The 21,881-nt window shown below is 31.8% G+C and overlaps 1 protein-coding gene across 1 annotated transcript in view; it reads left to right on the top strand.

Annotated features, from left to right (window-relative positions):
* The window catches only part of LOC113363998 (glutathione hydrolase 1 proenzyme-like), a 343,961-nt gene that overhangs the window by 164,294 nt on the left and 157,786 nt on the right, over nt 1-21,881 (top strand). Inside the window, exons 9-11 of the mRNA XM_026606462.1 lie at nt 1,867-2,057; nt 6,629-6,819; nt 17,841-18,081. Of these exons, the coding sequence (XP_026462247.1) occupies nt 1,867-2,057; nt 6,629-6,819; nt 17,841-18,081 (623 nt within the window). The remainder of the gene's footprint in view (nt 1-1,866; nt 2,058-6,628; nt 6,820-17,840; nt 18,082-21,881) is intronic.

The following is a 21,881-nucleotide window of genomic DNA, read 5'->3' on the forward strand; positions in this document are numbered from 1 at the left end:
TCCAAAAACGTAATATTTTTGCTTTTTTATGCTAATTTCAATCAACCGGCTCGTCCGATCGTCCCGCAAACCTAATCTGTCCGGCAGGTTTTTACCAAAAATTAATGAATACGATTTCCAACCAAGATTTTTCGAATGGCTTTTGAATTTTTAAAATCGACTTAAAATTGTGGGCTGAAACTTTGACGAATTTTTTCTCTCTTTTACTAATTACAAAAAAAAGATTGGTCGACCGTTAAACCTGCTTCCCAAAAATTTAGGTAATTATTCATTCCTTCAGTACAAGTAAATTTTTTTTGAATTATTCGGAAACCAGCCTCTCGGTTCTTTCAAAAACTGAATTGCAATTTTTGCACTTTTGTTCTGTATTTTCCAAACGGCTAAACCCGTCTTATCCAAAAACTAATCAGAACTTTCTTATCTATGAGAATGAAACATACATACATACACACACATCAATTTTTTTAAGGTATGCCAAAATGTTCAGAAATGTCTGAAACGTAAAAATATGCAAAAAAAATTATTTTCGATCTTTTGCGATTGCTATAATTTACGAGTACTTTACGGAAAGTTAAAAGTTGTATTTAAGTAATTTAGAATAAAATTATAGTTTATGAAAAAAAAGTAAAAAATTGTTTATTAAAAAAATCAGATAGGGCCTAGGGCGGCAGAAAGCTTAATCCGCCACTGAATATAAACTAAACAACTTTAATGCGAACCTTGTGCCTTTTCCTTAACATTTCAAGATCCGGGGTATAATTTGTAACTTTTAATTTCACACAAAATTTTGAATGTTTAGTTGTTAAACGATTTCTTTGTGAACTCAAAATATGTTTCATGTGAGAAAAAATTTGTTCACAGAGATATGTAGAACCAAAAGCTGAAAGGAGAGCGCATACAATTTTCTTTAAACAATTAAATCTTTTCCGGCAATGTCATTTAACAATATAATATGGCTGTCGATTTTTCCATAGAGTCATCTTTCAGTTTTTTTTTTGTAATTCCTTCAATTTTGTTTTTCATAATTCTGAAGATATTAGTTCGATAATTTCCATTTCAAAATTATCAACATTAATCCATTCGAAAGTCAACAAATCAAACGGTATTATTAAAGGATCTATTAAATCTGGTTTTATGAGGAAGGAAAATATAGGCACATAAGCTTCAAAGCGAGCTACGTTAGAAAATTAATTATAATTAAACATTTTCTCTTATTTAAAAATCACTCGATATTTCCGGTTTTCCTCATTACTTTATAGAGTGCCATCCAAAACCCCATCGCGTGCCAAGCCTGGCACGCGTGCCGTAGGTTGCCGATGCCTGTGCTACATAATAATAAAGATATAAGTTTTACCAAGAATAGGTCAATTAGTCTAAAAATGAGTAAATGTATCAATATTTAATTTAGAATATAGTTACTGGGTCAAACCAATTTAAACTCTTCATCTTATCTTGAAGTTAATTGATAATTATAAATAAATAAAATGATAAGATATTCCAAAATAGTTATTGTAAATAATATAGATCTGTGAAGCTATACAAAGGAATGACATTCCCGCCTGCCCTGGTTAAAATTTAATGTCATATATGATATACTTTTACCAATACCAATTTGCAATATATAATATTAAGAGCAATGATAAAAACATATATTATCTAACAAATCTTATCCAGGTCAGAAGTATAGACAAATCTTGCTCTAACTTAATCTAGGCACATTTAAATCTTTAGTTTTTACATCGAAATTCACATAGATTTGTTATTTAATATACGAGTATGTGTTTGACTTTTGTTCTTATTGTAAATTAAATTGATTTTCAGATTGTGTTTTATATAATAATTTATTCAACAATATTTTTTTCCAAGTTCCTCCGCCAGGAAGTGGAGTCCTGCTTGGATTTATTTTCAACATTTTGCGAGGATATGATATGGACGAATCTGATGTTAAGGACACTCCTTCTAGAATATTGACGATGCATAGAATTGTGGAAACCTTCAAGCACGCATATGCCAAAAGAAGCCAACTGGGAGATAGCGATTTTGTGGACATCAGAGAAGTAAATGAGATAACTTCTGTTTTGTCTTTCTATCCTAGTAGTTGTAATGTTTTATTAATTATCATCTTGTCGTTTTATTAACTTCCTGTAGGGTAAGTTATAGTAATCGCAAAAAAACGAAAATGAGAATTTTCATATAAAGGTTTCTGAATATTTTGGCTTACTTTAGAAAAAATTGATGTATGTGTGTGCGGTACAAATTTTTGTCGACGATTTCGATAACACGGATCAACCGATTTGAAAAATTTAACTAATGGTGTGTATGGCATTGTGCCTTAAGGCAAATTGCTGAAACTTCCAGTACCGTAACGAAATATGTTTGAGAAATATTAAATGTTTTCATATAGATTGTTATAAATACTGTAACATTGTCTAATATTTATAAGAATTATATAAACTGAATTGCAAAGTTGAAAATATTTGTTTAAAGTATATTATAACTTAAGTCACAATTACAATAAAAATCTGAATTATTTTCGATATACAGAAAAAAAAATTGAAAAAAAAATTGAAAAAAAAATGAAACAATTTTTTTTTTGCAAAAGCAATTATTTTGTTTAAACAAGCAGAAAGTTCTTTGAATCGTTCAAATCGGACGCTTAGTCCACTCAAAAACTGCCATTTTGTGCACATTTAGTTTTGTATCTCCGAAACCGCTGGACCTGCCTTTTCCAAAAACTAATCACTACTTCTCCCCTTCATTACGAATTGAATGATTTTTGCATCATTCAAATCGGATGCTCCGATCACTCAAAAATCTCTTTGCTCCGTATCTCCGAACCGGCTGGACCTTCCTTTGCCAAAAACTAATCAGCACATCTCCCTATCAATAAGGATCGAATGTTTTTTGAACCATTCAAATCGGTTGATCCGTGCGTACGAAAACGTGGAGGAAATATTGTATCCATAAATACATACACACACACACACATCCATTTTTTCTGAGGATGCCAAAATGTTCAGAATCCTTCAAAACGTGAAGAAATGTAAAAAAAAAATTTTGCTTTCTGAACGATTACTATAATTTACCCTACGGGAAGTTAAAAATCATTCGATTTGTATAGACAAGGAGACGTGCTGATTAGATTTTGGCATAGGCAGGTCTAGTTTCGTAGATACGGGGCACAAAGAACCAAAAATGGTGATTCAGTTTTTATAGAACGAATCGTCCGATTTGAATAATTCAAAAAACATTGTCTTTATATTGACTAAACGAAGGACTGTTCAAATTTTTGGGTAGGCAGGTTCAGCGGTTGTGGAGTCTCAATAATGTTTATTGGACATATGCATATCAAATTATTATATACTTTATAGAGATTTTAATAATGTGTATACATTTTGTGTGAATTTTTTGGATTCCGTACCAAGATTTTTAATTTTAATATTCAAGTATATGGTTCAAACAAATCTCCTCGACATTTTCGACAGTATGAAATAACCGATTTTAATAATTTAGAATACATTCAAATCGTATTGATGAGAAGACGTGCTAGTTTTGTTTTTAGGCATAGGCAGGTATAGCCGTTTTGAAGATATGGGACAAATAGAGCCAAAAATGGAAATTCAGTTTTTGAGAGAACGAAGCGTCCGATTTGAATAATTCAAAAAACATTTTGCTTGTGTAGACGGTCTTATAAAAAATTCAAAACTTTCAAAATTTTCAAAATAATTTAAAAAATCAAATTAAAAAAAATTAACGAACTTGTAGACATACACATAAGTTGTTTGTAGAACACGGTTGTCGTCCAGTATAATAAGCACTTATTAATTTACAGTATGTATTTATCATAAATAATCTATTTGAAATTATTTAAAACACTTATTGCTTATTTTTATTATTCGAATTTTTAATTACGGTACGGGAAGTTCCAGTAATTTCCCTTAAGGCACGATGCCATGCACCCCACTAGTTTTATTATTATTTCTATAATTCTTCAGCATCTCGTTTCAAATCTCACAATGTAGTTTTTATCAGCTTTTCCTCGTGTTTCTGATCTGACATATTCCAAATGTAGCACCTTATCAGTTTCTTCCGCACGTCGAGTTTCGTATCGCTCGTCAGTAAATTTTCCTTCCCGTAGAGTAAGTAGGTATTTCTGCATATCTTCACGTTTTGAGGGTTTTTGAACATTTTGTCACACCTTAAAAAAAATTGATGTATGTGTACGTATGTGTCTTTGCACGGTATCTACAAAACGGCTGGACCTGCCTTTGCCAAAAACTAATCGGCACATCTTTCTATCAATAGGAATCGAATGTTTTTTTAACTATTCGAATCGGTTGATCCGTGTGTCCGAAAACGTCGTCAAAAATTGCGCACACACAAAACACACACACACTCACATACACAAATACAGATCTATTTTTTCTAAGGTATACCAAAATGTTCAGAAACCTTCAAAACGTGAAAATATGGTGAAAATTTTCAATTTCGATTTTTGTCCGTTTACAATAACCTACTCTACGGGAAGTTAAAAACAAGACAAAATGACAGGAAAAAACTAACTTGAACGTATTTGAATAAATAAACCAAATTACGTGGGCCAAAGTTTGATAAATATCTACAACAGAAATTTCAATAATTACGAAGAGACGATCCAATCGTTCTTCACTAAAACCTAATTAACATAATTTCCAACTGACTTATTCAAAATCATTGGAGAACAATTTTGAATTTCTTTGCTAATTAAAAAAATATTTAGTTAACCATATCGGAAAACTAATAAATGAGAATTATTTCAGTGTTATCAAATTACTTTTAAATTTTTAAATCAGTGCAATTGTTTCTAGGAAATCGTGGATAAAAGTCAAATTTGGTTTGAATATACATTCACATACTCTTTCCAATTTTGGTTCAAAAGCCTGATTCAGAATAACTTGTAAAGACTTTAGAAATATTACAATTAACTAAATATAGATTATGTTTGTTTTCAATTATTTAAAAGACTTAGAGTTGTGCACCGATTGAGGTAAAATTTTAGCAATATATACGAAGCTTGTATGGTGCGATTTTTGTAAGAAATGTGTCTATGAAATGTATAGCAAATAGAAGTTGTATATATAAATTGTATACAGTTTGTAGTAAATGTGTTTCAAGAAAAAATGGATTTATGATGATAAATTAAACAAAAACAAAATTTTAATCTAAGAAAATTTATGATAATAGTGAAAGTTTATAACTATTTCTGTTCATTTTATTTAATAATATAGTATATTTAAATTATTAATTTTAATTTTGTTGTTCGACCTAATTAAGCTGCATCGAATTGATTAAACAGTTTAGCTATAATATCATAAAATATTTCAAAATTTAAATTTTATTTGAAGATCTTTTTGCGCACTGTCTGTCCCTTTTTATGCCTATGGGTAAAAAGAGCAAATGATTTTTTTTTATAATTATGCTAGGTGTTAACGCAACATAGTATGATTATTGTTTGTTTAATATATGTTATTTTTTGTCACGTAATTGGTCTGTTTGCACCGAATAATTGTTCAAAGTCAAATTGGACCTTTGTGCCCCGCCCTATCCTACGTGTACCTTTATTCGTACTAAGTATAGGGACTGGACAGGGATTTTCTAGGGTATGGTAGTGACATTCGTCATAAGAGCTAAGCTATACTGATTTTGAGATAGGGTTTTATAATAGGGATGAACTGCATTGCTTTTGAAAAGTCAAAAGTAAGCTATCATGTTTGAATTCTTTTAATCATGACTGTTATTTGCATGCAGATAGATCACTTGGTTTGTTATTTTGCTATAAGTTGAACACGCAGATAAACAAGTATAAATTAAACATTAGTAGTTACTAGTAAATTATTAGTTACTAGTAAATTATTAGTAGTTATCAGCAATTAGTTTTTGCTTAGATAATGTAGCTCATTTATATTAGTTAATACTCAAAAGAGTATTTTGGGTACGGTTGTGACACATTTTGGAGTATGGTTGTGTCATGTATTTCTTGTCCTTTTCAGGTAATTAAACATTTCATATTCACACATACTTATAACCTTATTCTAAATATTTTTCAATCTAAACGTCATATAAAACTAAACCTAGTCTTATCTGTACGATCATCGGTATGTATTTGCCGTGTCCATGATGTGCATTCATAAGGCCTCGTCCTTCACTTCACAACAATTCACTTTATTTTTAACTTTTATATTACAATGCGTTTTGCACCTTCGCATCTATTATTACATTTCAATACGTCTTACTTCGGTTCTTACTTAGCTTCCGAAACTTAAGCCCCCGTAGAGGCATCATCCCTAGCAAATGTGTGTGCCATGAATTTTTATAATTCAACCACAGTTTGTAGGATTATAATATTTTATCGTGTAAATTTAGTTAAAAACGCCAAAAAATTGACATTTATAAAAAAACCGCCCGGCAGATCTTTACCAAAAACTAATAAGCACGATTCCCAACAAATATGCTTAAATCAGTTGAATTATTTAAATCTGTCCCATTCTACTTTGAAAAGTTAAATTAATATACATACAATGTTCTGTCTTATTTATCATGCAAGATACTACATACATATTGATATAAAATTTTTGTTGAAAAAATATAGCTGATGGAAGAACTCACATCAATGAAATATGCCGACACGATTCGATCTATGATCAGAGATGATGAGACGTCACAGGAAGCCAAAGATTACGGAGCCTCATTCTACTCAAAAGACGACCACGGCACTGCACATATTTCGGTTGTGGCACCCAATGGAGATGCCGTTAGTGTCACCAGCACCATCAACTTTTAGTAAGTAAATCTGTAAATGGATAAAAATCTAAGACCACTCTTTGCTTATATTGACACTTTCGTGGATTGCAATAAATAAGGGCGCGCCTCCAGTGAGCAAATCATCAAAATATTTTATTGCTAGGCAAAAACTAACACTTTTTGATTACTTTAACGATCAGTAATAATACAATTCATAATTAATGCACAAGTACAATAATAAACAAATAAATTATTCAGCGGTAGTTTTGAAACGTCTTTTTCTTCTAAGTAATATGCTGCAACACAAAGTTTTATCTTAACACAAAATTTTATATATATCTAAAGCTCGGTGCACACGACGCCAGTATTTTTTCATACAGGATTTCTGTCAAGTTTTCTGGTAAGATGAGCAAGAATTTGGCGCCAGATTTTCACTTATTTTATGATTAATAATAATTTTATGCATCTTCAAGAGATTATTAGAAATATATACTGTGAATATCACAATTCATATTTTATAGGCCTAACATATGCACTAATGAACTAACATATGTACAAACAGAAATGTAAACAATAAGTATATAAGTATCGTATCCGATTAAGATGAATTCATATTTCATTCAAATGAAATAATATTGATGAAAATATAATAAAATGATGCAGTTTAACATAACAATTATTAATTTTTCAAATCAGTATCTTTATTGGATAGTTGATATTGTTATAAAAATATTAAAAAGGTAAAGAAAAATTAAAAATATGTGAAAGTGGCCCCTTTTTTCAAAGTCGTTTTTTGACGCAACCGTAAAAGATATCAAAAAACAAATAATTCTATTCATATCGGCGTGTACTATATTATTAATTACAATATTGTTTAATAATTATTTTTTAGTGCATGAAAAAGTGAAAATAATTTTTTGTTTAAAATTTTCGGGTAGTGCGTTTGTTTGGACTAATTTTTAATTAGCATCATTAGATAGGCTATTCAATTTTCTTTTACTGTCCAAAATTTTGTTTTATTACATGTGGTAGAACACGTTCAAAAGTAGAATAAACCTGAGCAAGTACAAGCTCTCGCTCATATAACATCCATGTAAGTCGTCAACAGCACAGCTCGCCGCGCGTCTTGATAAATTTTTAATAAAACACAAGATATAGGTATACATTTATATTTTGAATAGTTATATATTCATATATAAGTGTATAACAATGATTGTATTTATATATGATTAAATATATCTTAAGCCCGGTGCACACGACGCCAGTATGCCTTGTAATATGATTTCTATCGTAACAGGATTTCTAGCGAGCAAGAATTTTGCGCCAGATTTTCACTTATTTTATGATTAATATTAATTTCGTACATTTTCAAATAGATTATTATAAATATATACTGTGAATTTCACAATTTATATTTTATAGGTCTAAAATACACTAATGCTTATAAGTGTACAAACAGAGAATTGTATGAATTGTAAACAAAAACATGTACGTATCGCATCTGATTAGAATTAAGTGAAATAATAATAATTAAAAGATAATAAAATGCTTCAGTTTAAGGGGCACAACTAGTGTGAAATTTTCAAACTGTAGTCGAATTTTCATATTTTTTCATATTTCGATAGGTTATACCTTTAAAAATAACATACCATAATTTCAAATCGATATCTTAAATAGTTTTTGAGTCACAGCCATTTAAAGAGTATATATATAGTATATAGTATAACGATCATTTTATCTTTAAACGCGTTTTTCTCGAAACAGCATTTTTCGAATTTGCTGCAGCGATTACTCAAAAACAAATGATCCGATCACTATCAATTTTTTTGTACATGCTTTATATATAGTTCTCGTAAAATAAACTATCGATTTTTTGATAGGATCAAAAATCGAATTTTGGCAGTCCAAAATCTTTTTTATAAAAAACGCCGCCATTTAATCATTTTTTGATTTCTGTTTTATCATAGTTCATTTTACAGACAACATTATCTAGTTTAACGATTTTTTTTTTGGATTTGATCCACGTAGAAGGCCGGAATCACTGCAGCAGTGAAAGGCCTTTTTTTGTGCCGTTGGAGATCGACGATAACTTAAAAGATATTTAGTTTTTTCCTTCAAAAATTTTGAGATGTGCTGATTAGTTTTTGGCAAAGGCAGGTCCAGCAATTACGGAGATAAAGAGCAATGAGTGCAGAAAATTTAAATCGAGTTTTTGAGAGAACGGAGCATCCGATTTGAATGATCTAAAAACATTCAACTAGTAATGATTGGGAGAAGTGGTAATTAGTTTTTGGCAAAGGCAGGCCCAGCCCAAAAAATGGCAGTTTTTAAGAGAACTAAGCGTCCGATTCAAATGATTCAAAGAACTTTCTGCTTGTTTTAGCGAAACAATTAATTTTGGAAAAAAAATTCTTGTTTCAAATTTTTTTTTTTTTGAAAAAAAATTTTTTTTTTTGTATATTGAAAATAATTCAGATTTTTATTTTAATTCTGTTCTAATATACTTTAAACAAATAATTTCAACTTTCCAATTCAGTTTATATAATTCTTATAAATATTAGACAATGTTACAATATTTATAATAATCTATTTTAAAACATTTAATATTCCTCGATCATTTCGTTACGGTACGGGAAGTTCCAGCAATTTGCTTTAAGGCACGATGCCATACACCCAACTAATTTTTTTTTAATTTTGAGTATTTTTGCAAATTTCGAAATTTTTGAAATAAAACGATTTGAATTTCTTTGTAATTTTTTGGAAATTTTGAATTTTTTTGATATTTCAGATAAAATTACGAAAATTTGAAAAAATATGCATATTTAAATTTTTTCGGAAATTTGAATATTTTAAAATTACTGAACTGCCTTTCCTAAACTAATCATTTATTCACTCCGCTATATATATACAATAGCTATTTACAAAATAAAAACTAAGCGCTTCCAAAATCGAAGTAAATGAATCAAGTACGCATTGATATTTTCGTGTCAAAATACAGCTTTCCTATTGGACACTGAAGGTATCGGCCACGAGATCGTTCATCTATCGCCGACATAGGACATGCTCCATTCGTAAAATACGGCAGGAATTTGCAAGGACTGAAGTTGTTATGAAATCAAATTTCGACGTTGTTAAGGCAACGGTTTTACTTAGAAATAATGATGAGTATACCGCCGTTATGAATGCGTGAAATCTAGCAGGCCAGATCGCAAATTATGTCGCGCAAGATCGTAAATTATGGTTTATCATGTCGTTCCTAGGGTAAAAAACAAACAAAAACTGTCCAGCATGAAAACTGGCGTCGTGTGCACCGGGCTTTATTTATATATTGCACAAGTTTATTATATGATTGATATTTCATACAATTATCACTAAATAAAAAAACAAATTGATAAAAATTATACATAATAATGGTACATCGGTTTATGATATTTATTCATGCTACAGCAGTGTATAGGAATGCAAGTATACTAAGTTAGTCATAAAATATATTAAATAATATCTTGAAGTTTGTTTTTTTAATTAAATTATATATGAAAATATATTGAATAGAATATCTCTACCTATAAGTACTCATAATAATTGTTATGAACTGCTATACTATTATGCATAATCCTTAATTAAAACGATATTTGAAATAACAACTTTCTGCTTGTTTTAACAAAATAATTGCTTTTTTTAAAAAAAATTGTTTCAATTTTTTTTTCAAAAATTTTTTTTTTGTATATCAAAAATAATTCAGATTTTAATTGCAATTCTGACTTAAGTTATAATATACTTTAACCAAATATTTTCAACTTTGCAATTCAGTTTATATAATTCTTATAAATATTAGACAATGTTACAGTATTTATTTATAATAATCTATTTGAAAACATTCAATATTCCTCAAACATTTCTTTACGGTGCGCGAAGTTCCAGCAATTTGCCTTAAGGCACGATGCCATACACACCACTACTTATATCTTTATTTTAACAAGTATTGGTGATATCAGTCATGTCAAAATAGGTGCGTTACATGTTAAAGTGAGCCATGCAATCAAGAAAGATTGCACAACCTAAAGGCCGACCACCAGACGTAAGTTCGGTTAGCTGTTCAGCTAACAATTGCGCAAATCAATTGCGTAAGCAATGAATACTGTGATTTAAAAGGAATATGACAATACTGATAGTGAAATGGTCCTAAGTGACTACTCAAGTGAAAGAATTAACATAAAAGCAATTAAAAATGTCAGTGACCCAGCTCATATATACCACCAGTACGGATTGCACGACGTACCAACACATTAACAAGAACGACAATGAAAACACCGAAGTACCCACAACTCCCAAACCAATCAATAGAATCATGAAAGTTGTTAATCAATACCAGGGATGGACAACCGTTACAAACAAAAGAAGATAGGATAATTACTGCAACGAAGCAACAGTGAAAATGCATTCTAGTGTTGAACCATTGGAATGAACACTTAATCCACCCTTAATCTTTGCCTACGCTATTGACGACATCAATCGAATTAATAGAATTACACGCCAAGGACACACATTATTACAAAACAACTGGACTGCAGCAATTCAAAATGAACCCAAAGGATTCACAGACGTATAACATCGTACTAAAACATTTGAAAGAAAAGGTAACTGAACTACATTAATATCAAACAAAATCACAGCGATTGTTCTAAGTTGTGATAAAAAATGAACATCATAGCACAGATATAGACATACTAAAAAAGAATTAGTGAAAAATGTCACAATGTTCTAAGAATTTACAACTTAGAACATGGATACACAGGATTCCCAATAAATATCTTTGTGGTGGAATTGGAACAATAGAAAAATAAGAGAAATATTTACTCCAATGACATTTTTTTACAGAACTAAGATGTCTTTAGAAGCAAACAGACATTCTCGAGAAGTGCTACAATGTACAAGATGCCAGAGTTTAGGGCACACAAAGAATTACTGTCCACTCACAGAGCGTTGTGTAAAATCACTGGAGATCACTTTACTGAAGTCTGTTCTTGGAGAGAACCTGTCAACAGAAATGTAAAATGCGCGCTTTGTGGAGGAAATAACCCCTCCAAGCTATAAAGGATGTGCAATTTATAAACATGAAAAACTTTGTAAATTTTCATCATTAAGAAGGGGTCAGACTCCACTCTAAAACCCCGTTAATACAAGCCACTCCTTCGTACGTGCAAACGTCTCCCTCTCAAAAATAGGAAGAAACTCACAAAAAATAGATAACAATGTTACCATCAGAAGGCTAGTTAACATAATGGCAAACGTAAATTAAAAAATATGATGAAAACACCATGCTCGATCTAATCATAAGTTTTTTGGTGAATAAAAAATAATGCCTTTTGAATATAAATTGTGCTCGTGGAACGGTAACTGTCTAGCTCAACATCACCAAGAGCTCGTACAATTTGTTCTAGGCAACGACATTGATATAATGCTTATTTCAGAAACTCATTCTAAACCACTTACAGCACCAGGCATCCTGACAATAGAGCACACGAAGGATCAGCCATTTTAATAAAATCAAAAATCAAACCTTATCTAATGGACCCTATCTGTAACAATTTCTTGTAAGCAAGCATCATTTCTATCGAATTCCTCCAAAGTAATATTACAATTGCATCAATCTACAGTCCTCCTAAACACAAGATACTGAAACGAGACTTTGAAACATTTTTCAAATGCTCTCGGAAATAAATATTAATAGCAGAGGCTATAATGCCAAACATTCTCAGTGGGGTTCAAGACTATGAAATCCCAGAGGACGAGAACTCTACAACTTAATTACCTCCAATAACTTAATACCAATATGGACAGGTGAACCTAACTACTGCCCAAGTAGACATGTGTAAAAAATTCGAGTTACTAGATTTCTTCATTTGCAAATGTATTCCAAAAAGAAATTAATGAAACTTGTACTTGTCTTCGGATCACTCGCCAGTAATTGTATCTTTTAGCAATGCTGAATCAATCAGCAACCTTAACTTTCACCTTACAAATAAGTATACCAATTGAAGCAAATTTGGAAAATTCTGGACATTAATTTGGAATACAACTTACCACTAAAAGCCAAAAGTGATATTGATTTTGCAGGTAACTTTTTTAATAACTCACCCTATATCGCCGCTCAAAACTCCACTCCATCGATCGAAAACAACGTTTTATTTAATTATCCAACTTCAGTAAAACGGCATATTGCAATAAAAAGAAGACTAAAGAAAATCTGGCTAATAAATAAGTTGTTTTACCGATTCTTTCAAAAATACTCGAAAGATTGCTGTTTAAAAGAATTCTTGTCACATTGGACAATAATAATACAATTCCTTGTCATCAGTTCGGTTTTTGAAAAATGCATACAACGATTGAGCAAACCCACAGATTGGTGCATAAGATTAACGAAACTCTACAACAAAAGAATTATTGCTCAGCTTTATTATTAGACACTACACAAGCATTTGACAAAATTTGGCACGGGACTATTTCTATTTCTATTTCTAAAATCATACTTATTAAACCGAAGCTTCTTCATAAACATTCTCAACATGAACTCGCCTATTAAAATATTAAAATCAGATGTTCCTCAAAGTTCTCGGCCCGATTTTTTTTTAATTTTTACAGCTCACATTTCTATCTCACCTGACACAGACATAGTATCATTTGCTGACGATATCTGCATTCTTTCAAAACATGAAAATTCCACAACTTCTTCAGAGCAACTTCATTGTCACTTAACATCTTTGGAAAAATGGTACAAACTGTGGCTGCTAGAGGTCAATGGCCAGAAATCATCTCACATCACTTTTACACTCAAACACGAGACATATCCACTTGTAACTGTGCATGTAATAGAAGTCCTTCAGGTCGAGCACGTAAAGCATCTGTGCATGCACCTGGACCGCAAACTGAATTAGAAAATTCACATAAGAAATAAAGGCAACTGCTTGAGAAAAAATTCTATTGGTTAATGGGTTGTAAATCCCATCTTTCTTCCCGCAACAAACTGCTGGTATACAAGGTTGTACTTAAACCGATTTGGACATATGGCATAGCACTTTGCGGCACCACATCTAAAAGTAATGCTAACATAATTCAAAGGTTTCAGAACAAAATTTTTAAGATTGCTGTAGGCGCCCCAAGATATACTCTTAGCTGGCTGGTTTATGATGACACAAATATGCGCACTATACCCGAGGAACATAAAACATTCGCTCTTAAACACAAAGACAGCCTCGAAGAACACCCAAACGAGTTTGCCAACGCATTGCTATCCACGACATGAAGACTCAAAAGATAAATATTTAGCGACTTATGTAGCTTGTAGTTACTTGTGTCATATTACATTACTTCCTATAAAGGAAAAATGCAGCTGTTTATTTTTCACTATTTATATATCAATGCCATTTTTATATATAATTGCCAAAAGATTTACTCAATGCCTCTGTAGAACATTTGATTTTTTTTGTTAGAAATGTACGCAATTTTCTGTAAAAGCATTTTCATTCACATCACATCGTACTTAAGTAAAATGTTTTTTGAATTAATTAATTTAATCGGCAAAATTGCCTTTTGCAAAAATGCGTCCCGATCGAGCACGAATCGGATGATTTTTTAATGACACAAATCGGTAATTCCATACGATCAAATGTGTCGAGGACATTTGCTTGAACCATCAAAATTAATGCACACTCAAAAAAATTGGCACTTAATGTGTACATATTATTAAAATCTCGATAAAATGTCTGACAATTTGATGGGCATACGTCCAATTTTTGACCGCTAAATGGCATTTTTTTAACTCATTTATATTGAGAGTCCTCAATCGCCGGATCTGCCTTAAGATACGATGCCATATACCACTAGCTATTAACTTCTAGTTACGTAGCGTAACTTATTGTAATCGTTCAAAAATCAAAATTGAAAATTTCTACATTTATTCACGTTTTGAAGTTTTCTGAAAATTTTGGAATATCACAGAAAAAAATGATGTGTGTGTCGGGGTGTTTTTTGTATAGCAAAGGAAATGCTTTTATGCATCCCAGGCTGATGTTTTGTCTGGGACTCAATACCGCCTTGGTATAATACCGACTAAAACCTCCGCTTTGCCCTTGCCTCTGGTCCCCACGAAAACCGCCATTAGGCATTACTTCGTGGGGGGACGATTTAGAATGATATAATTCTTAACTTGATTTTATACTCATCTTTTAAATGGGCGAAATCCCATTTGCCCTTTCTCTTTGCATAGAACGCAGGTCATCTGTGGCGAATCTCTCTATTCCGTTCCAAGCAGCTTCAGTTGTCAGCATCACTTCAACAACAGTATCTGGAGTAATTCTTTGGCACACAAAGAACACATGCTCAGCATTTTCGTTTTCGCCCAAACAATATGTGTGTGTTGGTGTGTGTGTATGTATGTATGGATACAAATTTCTTCCACGTTTTCGGGCGAACAAATTAACCGACAAATTAACATTCAATTCCTATTCATAGGTAGGTCCAGCTGTTTCAGAGATTCGGAGTAAAGAGTGCAGAAAATAGAATTAACCGATAGATAACCGAACAAATTAAGCGATTTCAATGATTAAAAAAATGTTCAATTTGTAATGACGGCGAAAAGTGGTGATTAGTTTTTGGCAGTGGCAGATCCAGCCGCTCTGGTGATACCGAGGTAAATGTGAAAAATGGCATTTTGTGCTTCTGCTTTCAAAGAACTTCCCGTAATAAGCTTTTTTGAATATTCAAATCTGATGCTTAATCTCTTAAAAACTGCCATTTTTTGCACATTTAGCCCTGTATCTTGGGAATGACCTGGACCTATCTTTCCCAAAAACTAATCACTACTTTTCCACATTATTACGAAAATGTTTTTTGAAACGATGCTCCGTTCTCTCAAAAAATCGATTTCAATTTTCAGCACTCTTTGCTCCGTAACTTCAAAATGGCTGGACTGACTTTTACCAAAAACTAATCAGCACATCTCCCTATCAATGGAATGTTTATTGAACCATTCAAATCGGTTAAACCTTGCACCCAAAAACATGAACAAAAAATTGTGTCCATGCATACATACACACACAGAAACCTTCAAAACGTGAAGATACGCAAAAATTTTAAATTTTGTTTTTCGAACGATTACAATAACTTACCCTACAGGAAGTTAATTAATAACTTATGTTTTGTTTATTATAATGTACTCTTAAAAACATAAACAATCACATTGCTGCTCACAGATTTTCTCCAATGCGTTTACCTTGCCAGATTTGAATATTGTTTCATTGCTAATTTGGGAAGACATTGGAAAAGATGTTTCTCGCTCAGCTTCTTCCATATCTTCTGTATCTGATGTGTGAGTCGTTTTGTACTTTTTTTAAAGAAAGCATGTTTGGATATGTGTTTATACATTATAATAAAATAATACAACAGAACATATAGAATACAAACAATTTTAACAAACTAGCAAACCCGACGAACTCCGTTTCGCCACCAGATGGTTTCGTGAGAAAGATGAAGAAATTTTTTGTTTGTTTTATATTTGAAAAGAAAAAAAATGATTTTATTACACAACAGTAATGAATTTATTTCGACTACAAAACTGAAGTGTTTTTAGTTGAACTTCTCTAAGTAAATGAAAGTGAATCGGCAAATTATCCGTTTCATTGAAGTGCTCTTTGGTAAACCACATTTTTTGTTTTTTGGTCTGACGTTAACACAAACAAAGCGGACGATTTTCCAACTCGTGAACAAGCAACGTATAACTGCCCATGTGAAAGACAATGATTATCTAAATAATCTATTTGAAATTTATCTCGCATACACTAAGCGATTGGCCTTGCGATTTGTTAATTGTCATTGCGAACGCAAGGCGAACTGGAAATTGCAATCGTTTGAAGTCAAACGGAAGACCAGTCGGAATCATTGGTATGTCACCAAATCGCCAGCAATTTTTTATTGAATGGTGAAATTCAATGCCTGTACATCATTATTCTTTGCGGCAAAAATTGCTCGTTGACTGAACCAAGCATAATTCTGATAATTATCACTATTGTCATTACTCGAATTTTTAAATACGATGCGTGAAGTTCCAGCAATTTGCATTAAGGCAGGATGCCATGCACCACTAATTTTCTTAGCTATAAACCTTGCGGAGCCCGAGACCTTTTCAACGAATTCAAAATTCGTTGCGAAATCGGTTCGTGCGTTCTGCAGTTATATCGTCAGGAAGGAAAGCCCAACTTATTTTTATATATATGTAGATAATATCGCGTCGATTGTATATCATGTTTAAAAATTATTGATAACGAATTAGATATGACGCGATGCATGTGAACGCATAATAATTTTTATAAATAGATGCTTTCATTAGGCTGTTAATAAAATATATAAACAATTGCTTTATCTTGCCGACACCGCCGCTTGTCCATGCGTTATACTCGGCTCGGTATGTGTAAAACATATTGAGTAAGTTCAATTTATAAAAAATATTGGAGTTACAAAATACCGGTATTTTTCTAATAATACCGGTATTTTTCTAATAAAACTGGTATTGTAAGCACTAATGTCTGTTTACTGCGATGATCTCTAGGATAATAACTATAACAACGTGATGCGGGGGAATGTTTTTGTATACCCAATCGAGACAAAGATGTATTTTATTCACGTTAAAGATTTCCCTGTTACAGATAGCCTCTAGCTTACCTATAAGTGCCCAACAAACAAATTAAACTTGCGTATGTTTTAAGTACATTCAAAATTGATCACCCAAGTTTAGTAAAATAAAAGAAACTTGCGAATGAACCTTTTCTCTCAAATGCGCTTGAATGATTTAATTTTACAGAAGACGTAATATCGCTTCTAAATGCTATAAAAATCGAGTACGTAGTTTATATATTACATCCGAAATTTATAAGGATCTAAATTAATTTTAATTTATTAGAAACTCAAGTAATTGATGAGTCTTATTAATCATTTATTTATTCATAAGCATTTTTTATTTTACATAATGCTCTTATTTATTTGAATCTTGTTTAATTGTCTTTCAGCTTTGGATCCGGCCTAGCTTCTAAACGAACCGGAATTATCTTAAACAATTGTATGGACGACTTTTCCACTCCAGGCTTAGTAAATTATTTCGGAGTACCACCGTCGCCAGCCAATTTCATTGCACCCGGAAAGCGCCCCCTGTCGAGTATGAGCCCTAGTATAATAGTCGACAGTGAAGGAGAAGTGAGAATGGTCGTCGGTGCTTCTGGCGGGACCAAAATAACTACAGCAGTTGCGCTGGTAATTTGTTATTATAAATTTATATTGTTTAGATATTTTAAAATTAATGTGAAACAATTAATGACATGCTGAGCTCTGGTTGGGTGATATTGTTTTTCTGGTTACTTTAGTAGCTTGTATATATTTCTAGTTAATAATAAACAGAAGGCGATTTAGCAAAGAATTTTGCTGCATCAATAGTGGATAAGATATTACAATGGAAAGGTAGTAACATAATTAAATTGTAAATTCCGATATCTTTGAGTGAAACAGCTTCATTTTTTCATCATCTTTATCTGATTTGCAATTTAATATAGATGTTTTCGTTAAACTTTTTAGTCTGTAGCAAACTATTCCATTTATGACTGCATTTTCTACTTTTAGAGCTAGAATCTTATTTTGTTTTTTTTTTTTTGAATTGAAGTATTTTATTAATCCTTTATTTCACTTAACAACTCTCGTAAAATTGGCTAATTTTTATTAAACGCAGAAAAATGATTCACAATGTTTATATTTTTAGGACTTGACAAATGTTCTACAATTCTCAAGGAATTTTTTTCATACGATAAGTTAAAATGTAAGCATTATAGACACAGCCAAGCATCGTTCATGTTTCATTAAATTACTCTACAAATTGAAAAAGATAAAAACATCAGCGCTGGCAGTTTGTATTAAATTAAACTATTGGGTAATGCAATATTAAATATAATTCATTAATTGTTATTTTCCAATAATTTTAATAAACTGTTAAAGGTTGCTATGAATTTATCGAAGATAATATATGGAGGTCCAGGGTCAAAAAGTTCTACCATCGATATCTCAAAGACCAGTAAAATTAAGCATTGTTCAACAATAATATTTAAAAGTAGAGAGTATGAAATGTACCTTTATCCTTACGACTTCGCTATCGGGAGACAAACGGCAATGCTCGAAAATCGATAACAATAGTATTTTCTTTCGTTATTTGTTTTGGCTGTGAGCACTGTCGCTTAATTCACAAGACCTTAATATAATTTTTACGTATACGTTATGTAATCATTCGAGTTCAGACGTTCGTACTATCAACACCTTACTCAAAGCAAAAAAAATATAATATTATATAACCAGTTAGTTATTCAATCAGTGTCTAGTTACTAGTGAGCAAGTGTACAATATAGTAATAACAAGTGGTTTAAAATCATTAATTCACTAAAAACAATGCGCCCTTTATGGGAGCATTATGAATAAACCATCAAATTCATTTATAGTTGAATCTGACAATATTTTAAATGACGACTCCACTACTAGTGCACAATACATATCAGGACAACTAAATACTAGAAAGTTTAGTTCTGAAATGTCTAAGAAAAAATTACAACTATTACGACAAGAAAAACATCCAAAATCCGCGAGTCATCAATCCAACCTTCCCACTTTTGCTATGGAAACTGACACCCCTGAAAAAAACCAAAATCCTATAATTACTCATTCCAACCCTTCGACTTCCTCAACAGATAACGACATTCCTGAAAACATGAATCTGTAGCGAGTCGTGACTGAATCCAAAAGAATGCTCACTAATAATTCTCCAAAACATTCCCCAATCCATTTTTTTTTTTTGTAATAGTTATATTTAGCAATCAGAAAATTACAAATTTTTCTATAAGCTAAATTGCAAATTATGTGGGTGTTAAAATAAGATAGGATCCACTGATCTATCCTATATTATGTTACTTAATATATTTATATATATAACTAATGATTGTACTTAAATACTATGTAGAGGCCACTTTCTCTTCAATCTTGAGTTTTGTTGAGGGCGCAGTAAATCCTTTATCGATTCATTTGGGTGCATCTCCAATCTGTTACGGTATTTAGATGATAGTTCTTTATATGTCTCGTGCACAGTCAGCATTTTTAGGTCGCCATGACAGTTTTGTTAGTGACATACCAGGGTGAGTTGAGGATGGCTCTTAAGATTTTAGTTTGTGTTCTCTGCATAATTTCCAGATTAGATTTAGAGGTGCATCCCCATAGCTCTAGACCGTAGGTCCATATTGGCTTAATGATGGCCTTGTATAGCAGTAGTTTGTTTTCGACGGATAGTTTGGACTGTTCATCTCCTTCATTTTTAGTAGAATTTGTTCCTTTTTCTTTTTTATATGTTCTTTTCACGTGAGTCTTGTATCTAGATGAAGTCCCAGATATTTTACTACTTGTACTTGTGGGATCATGATGTTGTTTAAGTATACAGGAGGACAAGTTTTTTGACACAACGTGAATGTTATGTGCGCAGATTTTGATTAGTTAATCCGTATGTGCCATTTGTTTAGCCATTTCTCTAATGTGCAGATATAATTTTGAGTCAGTTGAGATGCTAATAGAGGATTTTGATTTCTGAATAAGATAGCAGTGTCGTCTGCAAATGTAGCTATAATAGAGTTAGGAGGTATTGGTGTATCTAATGTAAATAATACATATAATAATGGTCCCAGGATGCTGCCCTGTGGGACACCTGACCCTATTTTACAGAAATCTGACAGTTCAGCGTTCACTCTAATCTGGAAAAATCTGTTTTCTAAATATGATTTTAATAACTTGAAGTATTTAACTGGAAAGTGTTTTTTAATTTTATATAACAGCCCATGATGCCAGACCTTATCAAAGGCCTGACAAACGCCCAAGAAAATGCCACTGCAATATTCCTTATGTTCAAATGTTTTATTAATATTTTCAACAATCCTATGGATTTGTTGAGTCGTTGAGTGCTTATGTCTGAACCCGAACTGATGTGACGGCATCCAAATCATGATTAATTTTTTTATATATTATTTTTTCCAGTATTTTGGAAATTATAGGAAGCAAGCTGATAGGTCTGTATGACGAAACATCCGTTGGATTTTTACCTGGTTTGAGTATCATTATAATTTGTGCCCTCTTAAAGTGGTTTGGCCAGTAACCAATCCTGAGTATAGCGTTGAATATATATGTAATTGCAATAATTGTTTTCCTTGGAATTTCTTTAATGACTTTACCACTTATTAAATCATAGCCCGGAGACTTTTTTGCTTTTAGATTATTTATTTCATAGCTGACTTCCTTTGGTTTAACAGGGGTTATAGCTTCCACCATTTCTATTGATTTATGTAGTTCTTCTGCTATTTCAGTATTCATAGAATTGTCAAAAGGCTGAAATACTGAAGTTAAATGTTTGGCAAAAAGCAGTGCCTTTTCGAGATCACTTCTTGCCCAAGGTTCATTTATATCTTCTCTAACTGGTGGTGCTGGAATTTTTGGTTTTTTAATATTCCGAATTGGCTGCCAGGTAGTATTGTCCGTTCTAGACAGGCTTAGAATACATATAGTGTTCAAAATTTTTGGAAGTGGCTAGTTTTAATTTTGCTTTGAGCAATCGGCATAATTTATTAAATTGAGTTTTGTCTTCTGGCCTGTGATAACGTTGCCATTTTGCTCTTGCCCTCCTTTTCTCCTGTATTAGATTTTTTATTTCCAGCGGGATATCTTGTACTTCACGAAAATGTAATTCTGGAGTTGCTTGTACCACTGACTCCTGAATGTTAAGAATTAAGTCGTTTATTGATTTATCAATATCTTCTTCATTTTTTAATCGCATTTTAAGATTTGTTCGTTCATTTAGTGTGTTGCGAAATGTTTCCCAATTTGTGAATTTATTATAAAGCATTCTGTTGTTTTTTATAGGAATTGGTGCAACTCCTATTGTTAGAATGATTGGAGAATGGTCGGATGATAAATCAAAAGATGGTCTTATTTCCATGTATTTTTCGTCAATATCCTTTGTAATGAAAAAATCGAGCAGATCC

The sequence above is a fragment of the Ctenocephalides felis genome, unplaced genomic scaffold (assembly GCF_003426905.1).
Source record: "Ctenocephalides felis isolate EL2017-DRISC unplaced genomic scaffold, ASM342690v1 CF-g0.4_SCAFFOLD_00845, whole genome shotgun sequence".
Lineage (NCBI taxonomy): Eukaryota > Metazoa > Arthropoda > Insecta > Siphonaptera > Pulicidae > Ctenocephalides > Ctenocephalides felis.